We start from the raw sequence: 15,272 nt of genomic DNA, 5'->3' as shown, positions 1-15,272 counted from the left end.
GGCTGCCAGGCGCCGTACGGCGGAAGTGCCGCAGTGTTCCGTGCAGGGACGCTGCTGGGCGCCGCCATGGCGGTGATGGCGCTGCCGCTGGCGCGGTGATGGCGCTGCCGGTGGCGGAGTGGCAGGGCCGCACCGCCCGGCTCTGGGCCGTGCTGGAGCCGGCGCTGCGGGAGCGGCTGGAGGCGGCTTCGCTTCAGGACGCCGTGCGGTTGGGTTGCGATCTGCTCCGGTGAGCCGCGGGCAGGGCGGATGTGGTGCAGGGCAACGAGGGGAGAGGGGGACTGGAGCATCTCTTAATGCGAATAAATAATAAAGGGCGGTGTCAAAGCATGGGCAAGGCCCCGCTCGGTGGAACCGAGCAACAGGACAAGAGGCAACGAGCAGAAAGCGATACCGGGAAAATTCCACCTGGATAAAATTCCACCTTTTTACCTGACAGCAGGTTGGAGGTCTGCCTCGTTTCCCAGGCTGCTGGTGGTAGGACAAGAAGATATAGGCTTAAACTTAACTTGGGGAGGTTTGGGTTGGACACTAGTAAGAATTCTAGTAAGAATTTCTTCGCAGGAGGGTGATGAGGCGCCGGAATGGGCTGCCCAGGGAGGAGGTGAAGTCGCTCTCCCTGGAGATGTTTAAGGAAAGATTGGACATGGCACTCAGTGCTGACAAGTTGGGCATCCCTCACAGAATGGACTCGATGGCCTCAGAGGTCTTTTCCAACCTAACTGATCCTGAGAATATGGGAAAGAACTTCTTCCCTGTGCAGTGACCCCACAGACTGAGCGTGTGGAGTCTCCCTCACTGGAGATATTCCCTCTGGACACAGTCCCGTGCCACAGGGATCAGCCTGCTTGAGCAGGGAGGCTGGACCAGAAATCCTAAACTGATTCTTCTTCCCCCATGTCCCACAGGAGCAAGGAGGAGGAGGAGGCAGCCCTGGTGCAGTTGTGCCACCGGGCACCCACGGACAAGAGGCCGGAGGCTGCGAGCTGGTACCGGGAGCAGGGCAACCGGGAATTCAAGCGGGGCCGGTACCAGGCTGCCCTGAGGCTCTACTCCAAGGTAGGTGTGGCATAAGGGGGTCCCACCACACCTCACAGCCACAGGGATCCCCTGAGGGGATCTAGTCCCTCTCGGGACTCTAGCTGGTCAGAGTGACCCCGAGACACGTTAGAAAGTCTTTTTTCCCAGCCTGGCGGTCGAAGAAGGAGTCAGAGCTCTTCAGTTCTCGGTCTCAAGGTTGTTTATTGTATCTTATCTATAAAATTCTTTCTCCTGTCCAGCTGAGGTCCATTCAGCAGGACAATCAGAGGCACTCTGCCTGCCCCTGGGGCGGTGTTATCTTTTTATACTATAAACGACGTGTACAATATTTACAATTACTTCCCAATACCCATCACCTATGTTAGACAGTGAGCTTCTACTCTAAACCAATCTAAAAGTGCCACCATCACAGCAGAAGATGAAGGCCAAGAAGGAGAAAGGTTGAACACGCCCAGGTTCCTCCATCTTGCCCCCTGAGCCCCCATTCTAAAAACCCCAAAAATCTATTTTTCACCCCGTGATAAATTCACTATCATTCTACTTAAACTGTCGTGCCTTGCAGATCTTCATATAAGCTTGGTAATTTGCTCCATGGGTCATAATCAAACCCACAGGTGTCTTGGGCTCTGTGCCAGGGTCTCTGAGCCCCCTGGCAGGGGTCTTGGCAATCCAGGACAGCCAGAGGGATGTCAGATCCCCAAGAGAGGGTCCTGCAGCCCCTCATGGTTGAAGGGTAAGGGGCAAGGAGCAGCTCCCGTGAGAGGATCCCCAAAGAGGGGATCCTGCAGGCCCTGCTGAGGGGGTCCTGTGAGGGATCCCCCCAGGCAGCAGCAGTTCTCTGGTCTCTGCAGGCAGCATCCCACGAGCTCCCTGGGAGCCCCGAGGTGTCCGTGTGCTTTGCCAACCGCTCGGCCGCCCTCCTCCACCTGGGGCACTTTGAGGTAAGTGGGGCCAGGGCAGCACCAACCCCACAAGGTCCTGGGTGTCCCGAGGTGTTTGTTAGAACAACAGATCAGATGTGCTTCCCAAGCTGTGCTTAAAGCATCCATAACTCAACTTCTCTACTTCATTTCCATGTCAGGATGCTTTATTTGGGCAGCAGGTTGGTTATGCACATGGAATCTGCTGTTTCTTCCATGAGACTGTCTTAGGTGGAATGAAAGAGCACGAGCTGGTTTTCAAGCCCACTTAAAAGGCCTTATCTTTGTTCCTAGGTTTGTTTGGAAGATATTGCCAGGGCTGAAAGCCATGGCTATCCAGACAGGCTGCTGCCCAAGGTCCTGCTGCGGAAAGCTGAGTGTCTGCTGTGCCTGGGGAGGTTACAGGATGCACAGGAAATCCTCAGAGTGCTGGAGAGTAAAATTGCTCTGGATGGGGTCATGACTCCACACCTGACACGGCTAAAAAAGCTAAGTCAGCTGAAGGTTAAATTGGGTGAGAAAGAGAAGTGTCCTGAGCCTGCAGGAGAAGCACATGGTGGCACTCAAGGGGAGCCAGAGATCTGGGAAGAGAACAACAGGATTTCAGGTGCATCTTCATCCCTGAGCCTGAGTTTTGATGCAGAGAGAGGACGTCACTTGGTGGCCTCCCAGGACATCATGCCAGGACAGAGGCTGGTGAAAGAGGAGGCCTTTGTGAGCGTGCTGTGCCCCGGGGAGAGCCTTCCTCTGCAGGATGGTGACACAGCGTGGGACACTCGAGCCACCAACGCAGATCTTTACTGCCACCGCTGTCTGAGGCAGCTCCTGGCCTCGGTGCCCTGCCAGGGCTGCAGTTATGCCAAGTACTGCAGCCAGGACTGTGCAGCCAGGGCATGGCAGCAGTACCACAGGACAGAGTGTTCCCTGGGAGCACTGCTCCTCACACTGGGGGTCTTCTGCCACGTGGCCTTGAGGACTGTCCTGCTGGCAGGATTTGCAGAGGTCAGCAGGCTGGTGGCAGGGTCCCACCGTGGGGACAAGAACCTTCAGAGCCCTGAGGCAAGCTGCAAGCCTCTCAGTGAGGCAGCAGATGCAGGAGCTGGTAGCAGAGGTGTCCCTGGTTGTGACAGCAGTGGTCGGTACCAGAGCTCTTACCAAGCTCTGTTCCACCTTTTGCCCCACACTGAGCAGCACAGCCCTGAGCACAAGTTCCTCTGCACTCTCAGTGTGGTAGCTCTATGCAAACAGCTGCAAGCAGCTGGCCTGGAGGCTGCTGTGTTGAGTCAGGAATTGCCTCAGCAGTGGTCCAAACCAAAGACATGTGAGAAAACCTCAGATGAATTGTCCCCAGAGCTGAAGACTGTGGCAGAAGCAATGCTGAGGCACGTGTTGCAGCTGCAGTGTAATGCACAAGCAATCACTGTAATGCAGGAGCTGGGTAAGATAAAAAAAATTAAGCCCCTATGGTGTTGTCCCAGAATGGTTGGGGTTGGAAGAAACCCCTGAAGATGATTCAGTCCAAATTCCCTGCCCAGGCAGGGTCACCTGGAGCAGGTGACACAGGAACATGTCCAGGTGGGTTTGGAATGTCTCCAGACCTCCCTGGGCAGCCTGTTCCAGTGCTCTGCCACCCTCAGTGGAAAGAAGTATTTCCTCATGTTGAGGTGGAGCTTCTTGTTTAATTTGTGGCCGTTACTCCTCGTCCTGGCACCACAGAAAAGAGTCCATCACCATCCTCTGACACCTGTATTTGTATATTTATTGATGAGATCCCTTCTCAGTCTTCTCCAGACTAACCAAGCCCAGCTCTCTCAGTCTCTCCTCATAAGAGAGATGCTCCAGACCCCTCATGATCTCTGTGGCCTCCACTGGACCCTCTCCAGTAGCTCCTCTTTCCTGCCCTCAGGAGCCTGGGACTGTCCTCTCCTTGCCCATCTTGTGGGAAGTGAAGACATTCAATTCTCAGCTGTAAAGAGCTCCCATTGCAGATGGAAATGATTTGTTTACAATTTACTGGCTGTCCCATGCTGGCCTGTTCCTTGGTGCCCATGCAGAGTGTGTTTAGCTGTTATTTATTGCAGCAATATAGCAGGAACCCTTCTGCTGCTGCCTGCAGGTCACGGGGCTCCTTGCAGAAATTGTGTGGGTTTGGGAGCATTCAATCTCAACCTGCTTGGTTTTCCTCTGTCTTCAGGGCCTGGAGATGGGGCTGTTGTAGATAAGAAGCCTGTGAGGCTGGCAACAGCCTTCTTCCCTGTCCTCAGCCTCCTGAACCACTCGTGCTGCCCCAATACCAGCGTGTCATTCAGCGGGACAGCTGCCACTGTCAGGGCAGCACAGCCAATCTCAAGTGGCCAAGAGGTTTTGCATTGCTATGGTAAGCCCCAGTTCTGTGTTTGTCTCAAGGCACAGACATCATTCACCTCCCCTTATCATGCTGATGGCTATTTATATCACAATTCTCATCTAATGTTGCCAGGGTCTTTGTTTAGCAGCCTTGATCAACATTTCATCCCTTAAACCCTCTGTTAGATTTTCAGTCTCCAGTTGTGTCCTCCCCAAAATATACCTAGTCTCAATTGTAACAAAAATCCATTTATTCTGATGTTAAGAACTGTGTCTGTGGAAGATCTTTACCCTTGCCATCCTCTGCAGGGCCTCACTGGTGTAGGATGAGGGTTGCTGAGAGACAGCAGCTTCTCAGTCAGTATTTCTTTGAGTGTCGCTGCCCAGCGTGCCTCCAGGAGTTAAAGTCTGGTGTCAAGAGTGTGGTGTCCATCAGAAATTCATTCTGCTGTCCCAAATGCCAGGCCCCAATGCAGGTAATTTTCCATGGTTATGATTGTGCAACTTACTGGGGTGTGTAAGGTTTGGGTCTGAGAAAGCCAAGAGGTGAAGACCTCACTTTGATCCCTGCTCAGAAGCCAAAAGTCCCCATTGAGTCAAGACAGTATCTCACTGTTTGTTATAAAATCAAATAAGCTGATAACAATTAATTTAAAAAATCACTTTGTTTAATGAATAAAACTGAGAAACAATTTAGCATCTCTATAACCCAGAGCTAATGTAGATGGAGAGTAAGCTTTGAGCTGAATGGGAGCAGGAATAATCACAAAGATGATTTCCACAGGGGGAAGAAGACACACTTTGCTGTTCAAATGAAGCTTGTGCAACCTCAGCCAGCAGAGATCACCTGTCTGGCCGTTTACAGGACCTTCAGCAACAAATCAAGAAAGCTTTAGACCTGCTGAGAGTCAGGAAGGCTGGTAAGGCTCAGCTTTGTGCCCTGAGGTCAGGAGCTGAGGAGCCCAGGTTGGGACAGGAACCATGAGATGGCACTGTTGCTCATGCCATTGGGGTGCTGTTACATGTGGCCTGGTGTCCCTGGAGACTTCAGCTTTAGATTTTTTTATACCCCCTGATCTGGGTGTTAATCTAAGTCACGTATTGTTCCATAGTAAAGTAATTAAATAAAAGAAATCAGGGTAACATTGGAGTTGGGCATTCCCAGGCCTTGTTTTCCTGGGGGTAGTTGGGCCAATGCTGGGGTAGAATAAGCAGGGGTGCAGATGAAGTAGTGTTGAACCCTAACCAAACCCCAGTCAGCTGTGCAAAGATGAGATTGGATTGGATTGATTTTATTTCATGGATTTTGGAAAACTGGACACTGGCCACAGGGTGAACTTAATAACCTTTTTTTTTTCATAGATCAGGCTATCAAAATGCTCCTGAAGTGTCAGATGGATGCTGGAACCTTCTTGTCTCCAGAGCATTTGCTGATGGGAGAGATGGAGGATCATCTGGCACAGGTCTATGCTACTCTTGGTATGGCACTGTCCTCTCACTATCCCATGTCTCCTGAACTTTGAATTTAACATGACTAGCTTTTTCTTGGACTGGCCCTCTCATTTTTTCCCTGGTTTTGTCAGCAGGGCTCTCAGAAAGACCAAACATGTCTTCCCAGCAGCCAGTGAACAATGCTGTGCTCTCATGTTCTTTCAAATTCCATGTCTTGGTTCTGTGGACAGAGTTCACCACATTTTGATTAATTCTGTCAGATTCTTTGGGTGGCAGTAGCTCTAGGAAGTATTTATTAATTTCTCATTGTTTTGTTTTGCTTGTTTTTCCATCAGGGAAGTGGGAGGAAGCAGCCAGACACCTGAAGAAGAGTATTGAGATTGTGGAAATGCACCATGGGCCATCAAGTGTAGAAACAGGCCAGGAACTTTTCAAGCTGGCACAAATCCTCTTCAATGGGTGAGTTTGGTTTCATCCTCTGTCCCTGCCCTGCACCACTCCTGTGTGTCTGACACAATATCAAGGCACCTGGAGGGTGTCTCACAGGACACAGGGCAGTCTAGCACAGGTACTCTCTTAGGAATCTGTTTCTCTATTTTGTGCCTGTCTATCTTTTCATTCTCCCTGGCTCAATTTATTCCCTCTCCAATTGTTTTATTCTGTCAACTCATCACCCCTGGTGTTTATATCTCAGTTGTATAATGTTGCTGACATCTTCTCAAAAGAGGGAATGAAATCCTCTTGCTTTATTGGCAAGGAGATCCCCTGACTGCTTCTGAAAATCTCCTCACAACTACTCCCTTTAACCAAATTAATTTTAGCAGGAGCTGCAGTGATGGAATAGTAGGTTTTTATGTACGCAAATATAATGTTTTCAGGTTTTGTCCTTACCTTTCCATCCCCCTCATCCTCCCTTTGCAGCTGAAGCAGACACAAATTTTCCTGCTGCTGGAAGGCAGGGGAGGGTGGGATCTGTAGCCATGAACAGGTTTAGGTTTTTGTTAGGAAAGGCTTAAAGGTTGTCTAAGTCAAGAAGCTGAATTAAGTATTTTGCATGCTCTGTTATTATCTTCCTATTTCAGATTTGCAGTTTCTGAAGCTCTGAGCACGATTCAAAGAGCAGAGGGGATTTTGTCAGTGCACTTTGGTCCTCAGAGTGCTCAGATCCAGGAACTACAAGAGATGAAGGCCTGCCTGTCAGAGCTTCCCAGAAACATCTTTCAGAGGACTTAATTTCTCTGTCAAAGGAAGCAATGTGATCTTCTATCAAAGCTAAGTGTCATGTGGTAAGGTAGTCATGTAGTACAAGCTGGAAAATCATGTGTAACAGCAACTTGAATGAAGTCTTGAAATGCTCTTTAGTGAGCCTGTTGTAAATAAAATGACCAATTCTAACGTGAGAGGTGTGTGTGTGGTATGGTGGGAACAGAGGCTGTTGTGTAAGTTCTGTGTGTGGGTTGGAAGCAAATGTTTGAGTTGCTTTTGTGTGAGGTGTGACTCTCCCCTGTGTGGTGCCCTGAGCATTATGAACATACAGTCATCCAGAGCACGTTGCCTTCTATTTTTAATACTGTGAGGCACTTTCCTTCTTGCCAGTGTCAAATGGAAATGGTTGGAAGGGGTGAGGCAACAGCCTGGGAAGTGCAAACTTACAGTTTATAAAAGGGGGCACTGCAGGACTTGGAGGGCTCCAGCCCAGGTCTGTCAGTGGTGAGGGATTCACAATCAACAACTGGTGTCAGGTTGGAAAGCAGGATGGAGAACAGTGCTGTATACACCAGATAATGTTTTTGCTTTCAGGACACAGAACTGCATTCCTCCTCTGGGGAAATTGGGAGTGTAGGCAGATAACCTTTCAAGGGAGAATACTTGGGCTTGCTGAGATTAATAGCAAAAGCTCTTTTATTGCAGCATGAAGGCGTAAGATTTGCAAGTTGTGTCTTTGTGCAGCAGAGCAGGGAGCCAGTATCCCTCCCAATATCACCCTTACCATTGCAGATTATTGTGAAGGGATCTAAACACCCCTGGGATCCAGGATCTTGCCAATGAAGAGGAGGGTTCCAGTGGTATCATCCCTCAGTACAAGAAGGAAGGGTCTGTCCACGTGGTATTCTATGGGGAAGGTCAAACGAGCAGCAGTGGCCCCAGGGTTTGGTGTGGATCTTTCCCCATCCTCACTAAGCTCCAGCATTGCCTTGTGTTGCACATGAGATAATCTCAGAGGTTTGGCAGAAATCTTGGAGAAATCAGGTGATGTGAAAAGTGATTGGAGCCCTGGAGAAAAGAGAGAAAGTTCCATTAGCTGGGGGCATGGATTGCAGAAGGGGGAGCAGCACTGCTAACGTGTGATCCACGAGGGCAGGGAGCTGCTTGGGCAGAGGTTTTTGGGGGAGCAGGGAGGAGCAGCTTCCATCTGCTTGTACTGAGCTTCACCCACAATCTCAGCAGCACTGCATGAGCTTGGTGGAGGGATGTGATAAAGAGCTGAGAAGTTCTGGATGAAGGTGATTTGGTTGCTGGTGAGATCTCCACAACCATAACTAGCAACCCACCAGCTTCATAATCTGAGAGCAGGAAGCAACTTGAGCACTGCTTTGAGCCCTGGCAGCCTGCAAGGGGGTGTGATGCACATACTTGTCTCCTTTAGTGTGCTGCTAAGTGCCTCTTCATGGTTCAGCTTTAGTTTGGGCAGGCTCAGCACAGCATGGACTGTCTTCAGCTCCTTGTCCACATCGTGGACAAACTCAGAAGTGAGGCTTTCCTCAATCAGGGTCATGTTCTGGGTCACCTTCGTGGGCAGGAAGAACATGGCACTGATTCCCTCTGTCAGGGGCAGCTGGGCAATCTGAAAGGCCGGAAATAAGAGAGAGATAAGAAAGGATCACATCAATAATAAAGTTTTACCCATCCTGTACCAAGCAGTGGCCTGAATCTCAGGCTGGAATCTCAACCTTTTCAGTGACCATTTGATCTTTTTCCCTGTTTGCTTTTATCTGACATGATGCTTCCTGACACTTCTGGCTTTTTCCCCAGGCTTTCATCCATCCTTGCTGCACTCTTCCTGCTATGGAAGTGCTCTCTCACCTGCTGAATCCTGCAGCATTGCTTTGGGGAATTCTCACTTGAACACCTTTGAACTCATGCTCCAGGGAAAGGATGGTTGAAAGAGGTAGAGATGGAAAAGTTTTGAGAGGTGTGCCCTGCCCTTCTTGCCCAACTTTAAGTCAAGCAATAGAGGCTGGTAGGACCTGAGCATAATTTATATTTTGGATTGCTTGTGACATAACTTGGGTAGAAGCAGGATATCCTAAGAGTCAACACACTGCCTTTCAAAATAGGGATTGCAAAAGTAGCTGATGGGAGGAGCAAGGCTGGGATGGGTTAACAGGTGGGTGTAGCTGAACCTGCTCCTCAGTAGGTTTAGGAGATCTTAGGCAATATTTGCTGTCTGACCTTGCAGTTGAGTTCTGAGTCAAAACCATATCTCAGGATGGCTTTGGGGTCTGACATCATGGACACCTTCACAGTCCTGTCCTCATCCAGGTGGAAGTCCTTCAGGGCAGTCTTCTTGGTGTCAAACTTGGTTTTCCATGTCCCTGTTTTATAAGAGAGAAAATGGAGGATTTTTCTGGAATAATAGCATATGAAACCAGGCTTATGCCTGTGGCTGAATAATCTTGTGCTTTAATATACAGTATTTGGGCATTAAGGAGTTGAGGCATACCAGGGATAGAAATAGACTGATTGGAGCTACTGATTTACTGCCATCCTTGGCCCCTCCTTTTCATCTGAGAATTGGCTAAATGGCAAATAAATAATCAAGCCAGTGTATGGGTGGAGTAGCCAGTGGGAAGTTGATGTCTACTTATGTAATTACAAAACTATTTTAAAGGGTAACAGTTGTGTCAATGGATATAAAGTGCTTCTCTCCCCACCCTTTATTTTGCTCCTTGTCTCTAAGCAATAATTCTCCAGGACAGTGGCTTACAGCATGTTTAAGAACAGCTCTCTAGTATCACATTGTTCCTTCTACAGTGGTAAGAAGGCTCAGAACACTCTAAGCTGTTCCTTCCCTAAGTGGTAATATCCCATCTCTGAATGGAGTTTTGTGAGCTTAAACTTCCCTCTCTGATTCTTACTGCAAACAGGTCAAGATTCAGCTTCCCAAGAGTAATAATTCCTCCCTCAGGACTATTTTTGTTCAGATAGTGTGCTTTTTTTTTCTTCTTTACTAAACATTTTCAACCACTTTCTTCTCACACTCTCTGTTTGCTTGATTGGAAGTGAGAGCATTCCTTCACATCTCCTCTAACATGTGCTTAATGCACTTTTTCTGTGTCCAAGCACCCAGTATTCTTACCCTTGAAGAAAGCAGCCCCAGCAAGGAGAATGCTGACATCTGTGGGCATGTCCTTCATGAACCTCATGATCCTTCCCTTTGTCTGCTGTCGGGCCCAGGTGTTGATTTCTTGGAGGTCCAGCTGGGTGTTGCCACTCAGTGCCCTCGGTCTCATCTTGTAGGATTTCTCGAGCTGGCTGTGAAATCCAGGCCTTGCCCTGAGTCCTGGGGAATAAAAACATGGATGCTGCAGCTAGCTCCCTTATCCAAACAATCTCCAGGCAGCAGGTGGCAATCCAAAGCCCAGCAGCAGATCTCTTGTATAATATCTGGGCCTGTTTGTCTCCAGAAACCTGCTTTGAAGAGGAATATCTGAAAGCACATTAAGGAAAGTGATCCAAATCCTACAGCCACCCATGCTGGAGCATGGGATAACTCTCTTCTGAAAACTGAAAAAAGGAGATAAGAACTGAAGGCTTGGACACAGCCATTCCCACATCAGCCTTTCTTCTTTCCCCAGCCTGCTTTCTGAGTACAGCTTACTCAACCTCTTGGATTCTTGGAACCAGCAGGTTCCAAAAGATAGCTCTTAGCATTCTCAGCAGATGTTTATTGCATGCCAGAAGCAGACATTTCAAATAGCTCTGCAAGAAATTAAACAAAGGAATATGGCTGAGTGTTATCACAAATAGAAAATGTGATCTGTGGTTCCTGGAAGCCAGCAACACCTGCCAGACAGCCTGGAGTGAAGGCAAAATTATCAGCAAGTTTCTTTTAGGTCTTCTGTGAGTTAACTGTTCTGTCACCAATGTCTTTGTGTGCATGTCTGGTCTTTTATTTAAGTGCACACAAACTTTCCAGGCTTTTTCTGGAGCAGCAAGAGCATTCCATGCCCTGCCTGCATCCTGGCTCAGCAGGATGTCAGAGCCAGAGCTGTTAGTGCTGTGTTTCTCAGTGTGTTTTTGTATATACACTCACAACAAAATAACTGCTGCTGACAGCTTTATAGGTCAAATTTTACAGAGGGGAAGAAGGACTTTTACTTTTCTCCAAGATGATCCGGGAAGCACTTTTCATGCTCTTCTCTGGCCCAGTCACAGTGCTCAGGAGGTCCTTGTAGGTGTCGTGGACCTCAGCCTTGTTGAGCAGATCGTAGAAGAGGGCGCGAGAAATCACATCCTCGGTTCGTTCTCCAGCCCCTGCCAAGGAGCAGGAAAACATGAGGGAAGGGCTGCCAAACCTGAGGGTGAGTGTGGAAATGGGGCAAAGAACTCACCAAGTGAGAGAGCAGAAAGTGCAGTAGCCAGGCTGAAGGGAGACAGCAGCACGTTGGCCGTGGCTGTCCGGCTGGACTGCTGGCGGTACAGGTCATAGCCAAAGTTGGAGACTGCAGCTGCCAGCTTGTTCACAGGGCTCTTGTAGAATGGATCTTCCTCTTCCTCACCAGCATTGGCTCCATCAGCTGTGGCAGAGTTCTGGCAGGTCCAAGGAGTGCTTTGGTTAGACTTGCAGGTGTGGTAAACACGTCATAGGCAAACAACTAGAGATATTCTTCAAAGACCCACAGAAATACTGACTTAATCTTACAGAGAGTGTAGGAACAGTGACTTTAATGCCAAAGGCAGCACTGAGTTTGAAATTCTGCCTCCTGGTCATCCCCTGATGTAACTACTGTGGTTTTATCCAGGTAAAGCAGGAGTTAGTCTCATTATGTTGCTAAATAAAATCCCAGTAATTTAGGAGGGTGGTGTTTAATCCTTCAGTAAGAATCTCTAAAATTAAATTATCTGCTCCACACCTCTCCCCCTTGCTCTCTGCATATTGTCTCCTACTCACCTGCTCAGTAGCTGAGTTCTGGGTTCTGCTTGGGACAGTTAAGAGACCCAGGAAAAGGAGAACCACTGGAACCTGCATGCCTGGACCTACAGAGTAGGAATATGACAGAGAGAGTTTGAGCAATCAGGTAAATACATCTCTACCACAACTATTCACTGTACCTGACTGTGACAGGAGCTGCAGTGACAGATGCTGCTGCTTGTCCTTCCAGTTGTGAAAGACACACCTGATCTGAGCCAGGTTTCCTTCTCTAGTTGGAATTATTCAGCCAGACTGGCCCCAGTGACTTTAAAATTGGACAAGCACACAGTGTGGGTGTGCCTGAGCACAAAAGCAGATGTGTGTGGCCCAAACCACACTGATGCTGGCAGTTACTGAGTGCCAAGGTCCAGAAAAGCACCAAACCATTACTTCTGAGTTTTAGGCTTCAGAAAAATTCAAGATTTCATTTATAAAAGGTACCAAATCCATATTGTTGAATGGGGCAGAGGGCAACACTGACTGGTACTGCTTTGATATACAAATTACCTGCCCCAGGCAGCAGTTTGCTTTTCTTGTGTCTACATGTACCTGTGTCCATTCTTTGCTTCTTATTTGCAATCTGATGAAGTAAAATAGAAGAGGTTTCTTAAAAGACAATAAGGAAACCTGGAGAAGTGAAAGGCAGAGCTTGGCTTATTCAACATTTTAAATGGAAGTAGGAGAAAAGCACCAAACTCCCCAAAGCTGTTCCTTCTGTGGAATCCACTTTTCATCACTCCAGTACTGGGATGAGTGGCCTTTCCAGACAGATCTGTCTGGTCCACAAGGGCACTGAGTAACCCAGGGCTTTGCTGTGGGTAAACCAGAGCTACTGAAGGGTGCTGCCCCCAAGAACAGACGCCACTGAGGCTGCTCTGAAGCAATGTTTAGATAGATTCCCAGAAATTAAAGGAAGAGGGTTGTATTTAACTAACCCCTGTCATGCAGGCAACTAGAGAAATCAGAGGAAGAACATGTGGTTCAGATTAAATCCAGCTACAAAGAAAACACGCCTGCTGCTAGAAATACACGTGGCCACAACAGCCCCAGCTCAAGACCCCGTTCAGGCAGAGTGAGAGGCAGTTTGCTGGTTCCCTTCCCTGCCTTTTCTTCTGGAGGCAGCTCCCCCTTGGAGAAAAAAGCATCACAGGGGAGGTTGTAAGCTCTCATCTGTGTTCAGCCATTGTAACACAGATGTGGTATCCTCTTTCCCTCCCCATGCACTTGCATCCTGGAACCTGCTGCCATCCCAGCTGCAGAATGGGTGAGGTTTCTGGTGCAGAAGATGTGGATCAAGAGGATTTACTGATGGTGTGATAGTGGATGTGATGCTGGGATTGCTCCTGTAATTCCAGAGATTTACAGCTGGAAGAGAGATGCCAGAAGTCCTGCATGAGTCTAAGTCAAACAGGCTAAGTAAGGGCTCTGTGAGGATGCCTGTGCCAAGCTGCACTCTTGCATGCTGAGAGGAAGAGGTCTGGCCCAGTCTAGCTTAGAGATGAATCTTTTCCATGGAGCATAACCTTTTCTCTGAAGAAAAAGAAAATAATTTCAACACAACCTCTGCTTCCAGCTACACTGAGCTCCTGGGAGCATGGGAGCAGAGATTGGTTTTGCAGATTGTATTGTTTTTGCCAGTACTGTCACCAGCTTCATATTTCTCAGACTTTGCCAAAAAGCAATTTCCATTTTAAAAAGACAAAGCCTTTTGAGTTTGAATTGGCCTGAACATCTGGATTCTATTTGTATTTCTCTTAGCACACAGCCAGAAATGCAGAGAAAAGAATTTGGTTGGATTGGAGGTGGGATGGTTTCAGGCATGATATTAAAATCTGTGGCTGCCTTGAAGGAGAAGAGAAGGAGCAACAGCGAGTGATGTTACAATCAAAAAGTACAGGAAGAAAACCTTGAGAAATGAGCTGAGAAGGAACTTTGTGTCTGGGAGTTGTCGATTTGTGAGGGCCTGCAGGTGCAAAGGAAATATTTTACTTTCCACCTACAGTGGTACAAGTCTCTCACATCATTTACAAACACTTCTGGCTTTAGAGGTGCTGTGAAACAGGACCCATGAGTTCAGGCTGCTCGCTCTGCTTGTTCCACAGCTCCTGGAGCATCCTGCAGCCACCAGCTCCAGAGGATTTGACTGTCACACCATCACAGACAAAGAACATGTTCCCAGCTGCAAGGCAGATGCTTGAAAGGCAAAAAACCCACCCCAGCTCCCCAGCACAGCTCAGCCCCGGGGGCAAAGCTGATGCTGGTGGCTCCCGATCCTTGGTGAGGTCTCTTGGTGGGAATCCCACCTGCAGAAGAACCACTCTTCCCATTTCCCAGGTCCTCTGAGAGCTGCCCAGCCTCAGCCCCTGCCCTGTGCTCCCCTGGCCGCTGGCAGTGGCACAGGTGAGCTGTCCCTGAGCTGTCCCTGAGCTGTCCCTTACCTGGGGCTCCTCTCGGCCGCTGCTCTCAGGGCTCCCAGCGGGTGCGAGTCGAGGACAGTGCGGGTTTGGTGCAGCCACATCTGCTTTTTGCTGCTTCCCCCAGCCCAGCCTTCAGCAGGCTTCAGGTTACAGCTTCCCAGGGCTCTCTTAAAGTGCTCTGCTCCCATTTTCTGCCCCTGCCACCCTCGTCCTGAGTTGCACTAATTTTTCAACCCTTTCTTCTGCCCAAAATAAATCCCCATGCCAAGGGCAGCCTGGTGGGTAAAGCACAGGTAGGAGAGGCAAACACTCCCTGCCCTGTTTGAACAAGCCTTTTATCCCTGCAGTTCTGCCATAGGTCACATCAGGGGATTCCTTCTGTCTCAGAGGTATGGTTAATGCAGTAGTGTTTAATGGATTTATAGATTTATGTCCAAGATTTAATGGAGAGACTGTGGAAACAGGGTTCTGTTGTTTGAGGCAGTTAGGATGCTGGGAATTGCTTGTATCCAGTGATAGTTACTAGTTAACAAGAAATCATTAACTGGCTTAAAGTTTTTGGCTGAAAAGAAAGAGGCTGGAAAGCCAAGGACTTGTTAAAAAAAGAAGATGAATTAAGAGAATCTTGTAGAAGCTTTCAGAATGATAAATGACATGGAGAAAGGAAAAGGACAGAGGAGTTCCATTATTACTTTCCACAGAAGGCTCAAGGGGAGCACCCACCCGTGCACATTTAAATCAAGGGAGTGTATTTTTAAACAAGTATTAAATTGTAAAACTCATTATAACTAGATATTGCAGAAGATGAAAGATAAAAATAGACTTGAGGTAAAAAACCCAACCCAAACCAAATTAGTGGAAGAAAGGTCCCCTGAAGGCTACCAGTGGCCAGCTGGGCAA

At 48.4% G+C, this 15,272-nt stretch overlaps 2 protein-coding genes across 4 annotated transcripts; one reads left to right on the top strand and one right to left on the bottom strand.

Annotated features, from left to right (window-relative positions):
- The first annotated feature begins 33 nt into the window (after positions 1 to 33).
- SMYD4 (SET and MYND domain containing 4) lies at positions 34 to 7,159 on the top strand. Of its 3 annotated transcripts, none has more exons than XR_009489215.1 (10): positions 34 to 229; positions 909 to 1,059; positions 1,893 to 1,982; positions 2,256 to 3,399; positions 4,156 to 4,338; positions 4,617 to 4,783; positions 5,092 to 5,227; positions 5,670 to 5,770; positions 6,095 to 6,218; positions 6,842 to 6,981. XR_009489215.1 is itself a non-coding variant. In XM_059866317.1 (10 exons), the coding sequence occupies exons 1-10, from the start codon at positions 99 to 101 to the stop codon at positions 6,990 to 6,992; spliced, it is 2,394 nt and encodes a 797-aa protein (XP_059722300.1). In that variant the 5' UTR covers positions 35 to 98; the 3' UTR covers positions 6,993 to 7,159. The 3 variants fall into 3 exon arrangements, 2 of the variants coding, with proteins under 2 accessions (XP_059722300.1, XP_059722301.1); XM_059866317.1 differs by having other exon boundaries at positions 35 to 229; positions 5,670 to 5,786; positions 6,842 to 7,159; XM_059866318.1 differs by lacking the exon at positions 1,893 to 1,982 and having other exon boundaries at positions 35 to 229; positions 5,670 to 5,786; positions 6,842 to 7,159.
- A 484-nt stretch (positions 7,160 to 7,643) lies between these two features.
- On the bottom strand, positions 7,644 to 14,542 carry SERPINF1 (serpin family F member 1). Its single transcript, XM_059866322.1, has 8 exons — positions 14,394 to 14,542; positions 11,935 to 12,020; positions 11,375 to 11,573; positions 11,142 to 11,297; positions 10,120 to 10,323; positions 9,213 to 9,355; positions 8,394 to 8,604; positions 7,644 to 8,033 (listed from the first exon to the last, which is right to left on the bottom strand). The coding sequence occupies exons 2-8, from the start codon at positions 12,010 to 12,012 to the stop codon at positions 7,774 to 7,776; spliced, it is 1,251 nt and encodes a 416-aa protein (XP_059722305.1). The 5' UTR covers positions 12,013 to 12,020; positions 14,394 to 14,542; the 3' UTR covers positions 7,644 to 7,773.
- Between the last annotated feature and the right edge of the window lie 730 nt (positions 14,543 to 15,272).

The sequence above is a fragment of the Haemorhous mexicanus genome, chromosome 22 (assembly GCF_027477595.1).
Source record: "Haemorhous mexicanus isolate bHaeMex1 chromosome 22, bHaeMex1.pri, whole genome shotgun sequence".
Taxonomy (NCBI): Eukaryota; Metazoa; Chordata; class Aves; order Passeriformes; family Fringillidae; genus Haemorhous; species Haemorhous mexicanus.
The sequence above is the reverse complement of the archived record's forward strand: the minus strand, read 5'-3'. Positions and strand labels throughout refer to the sequence as shown.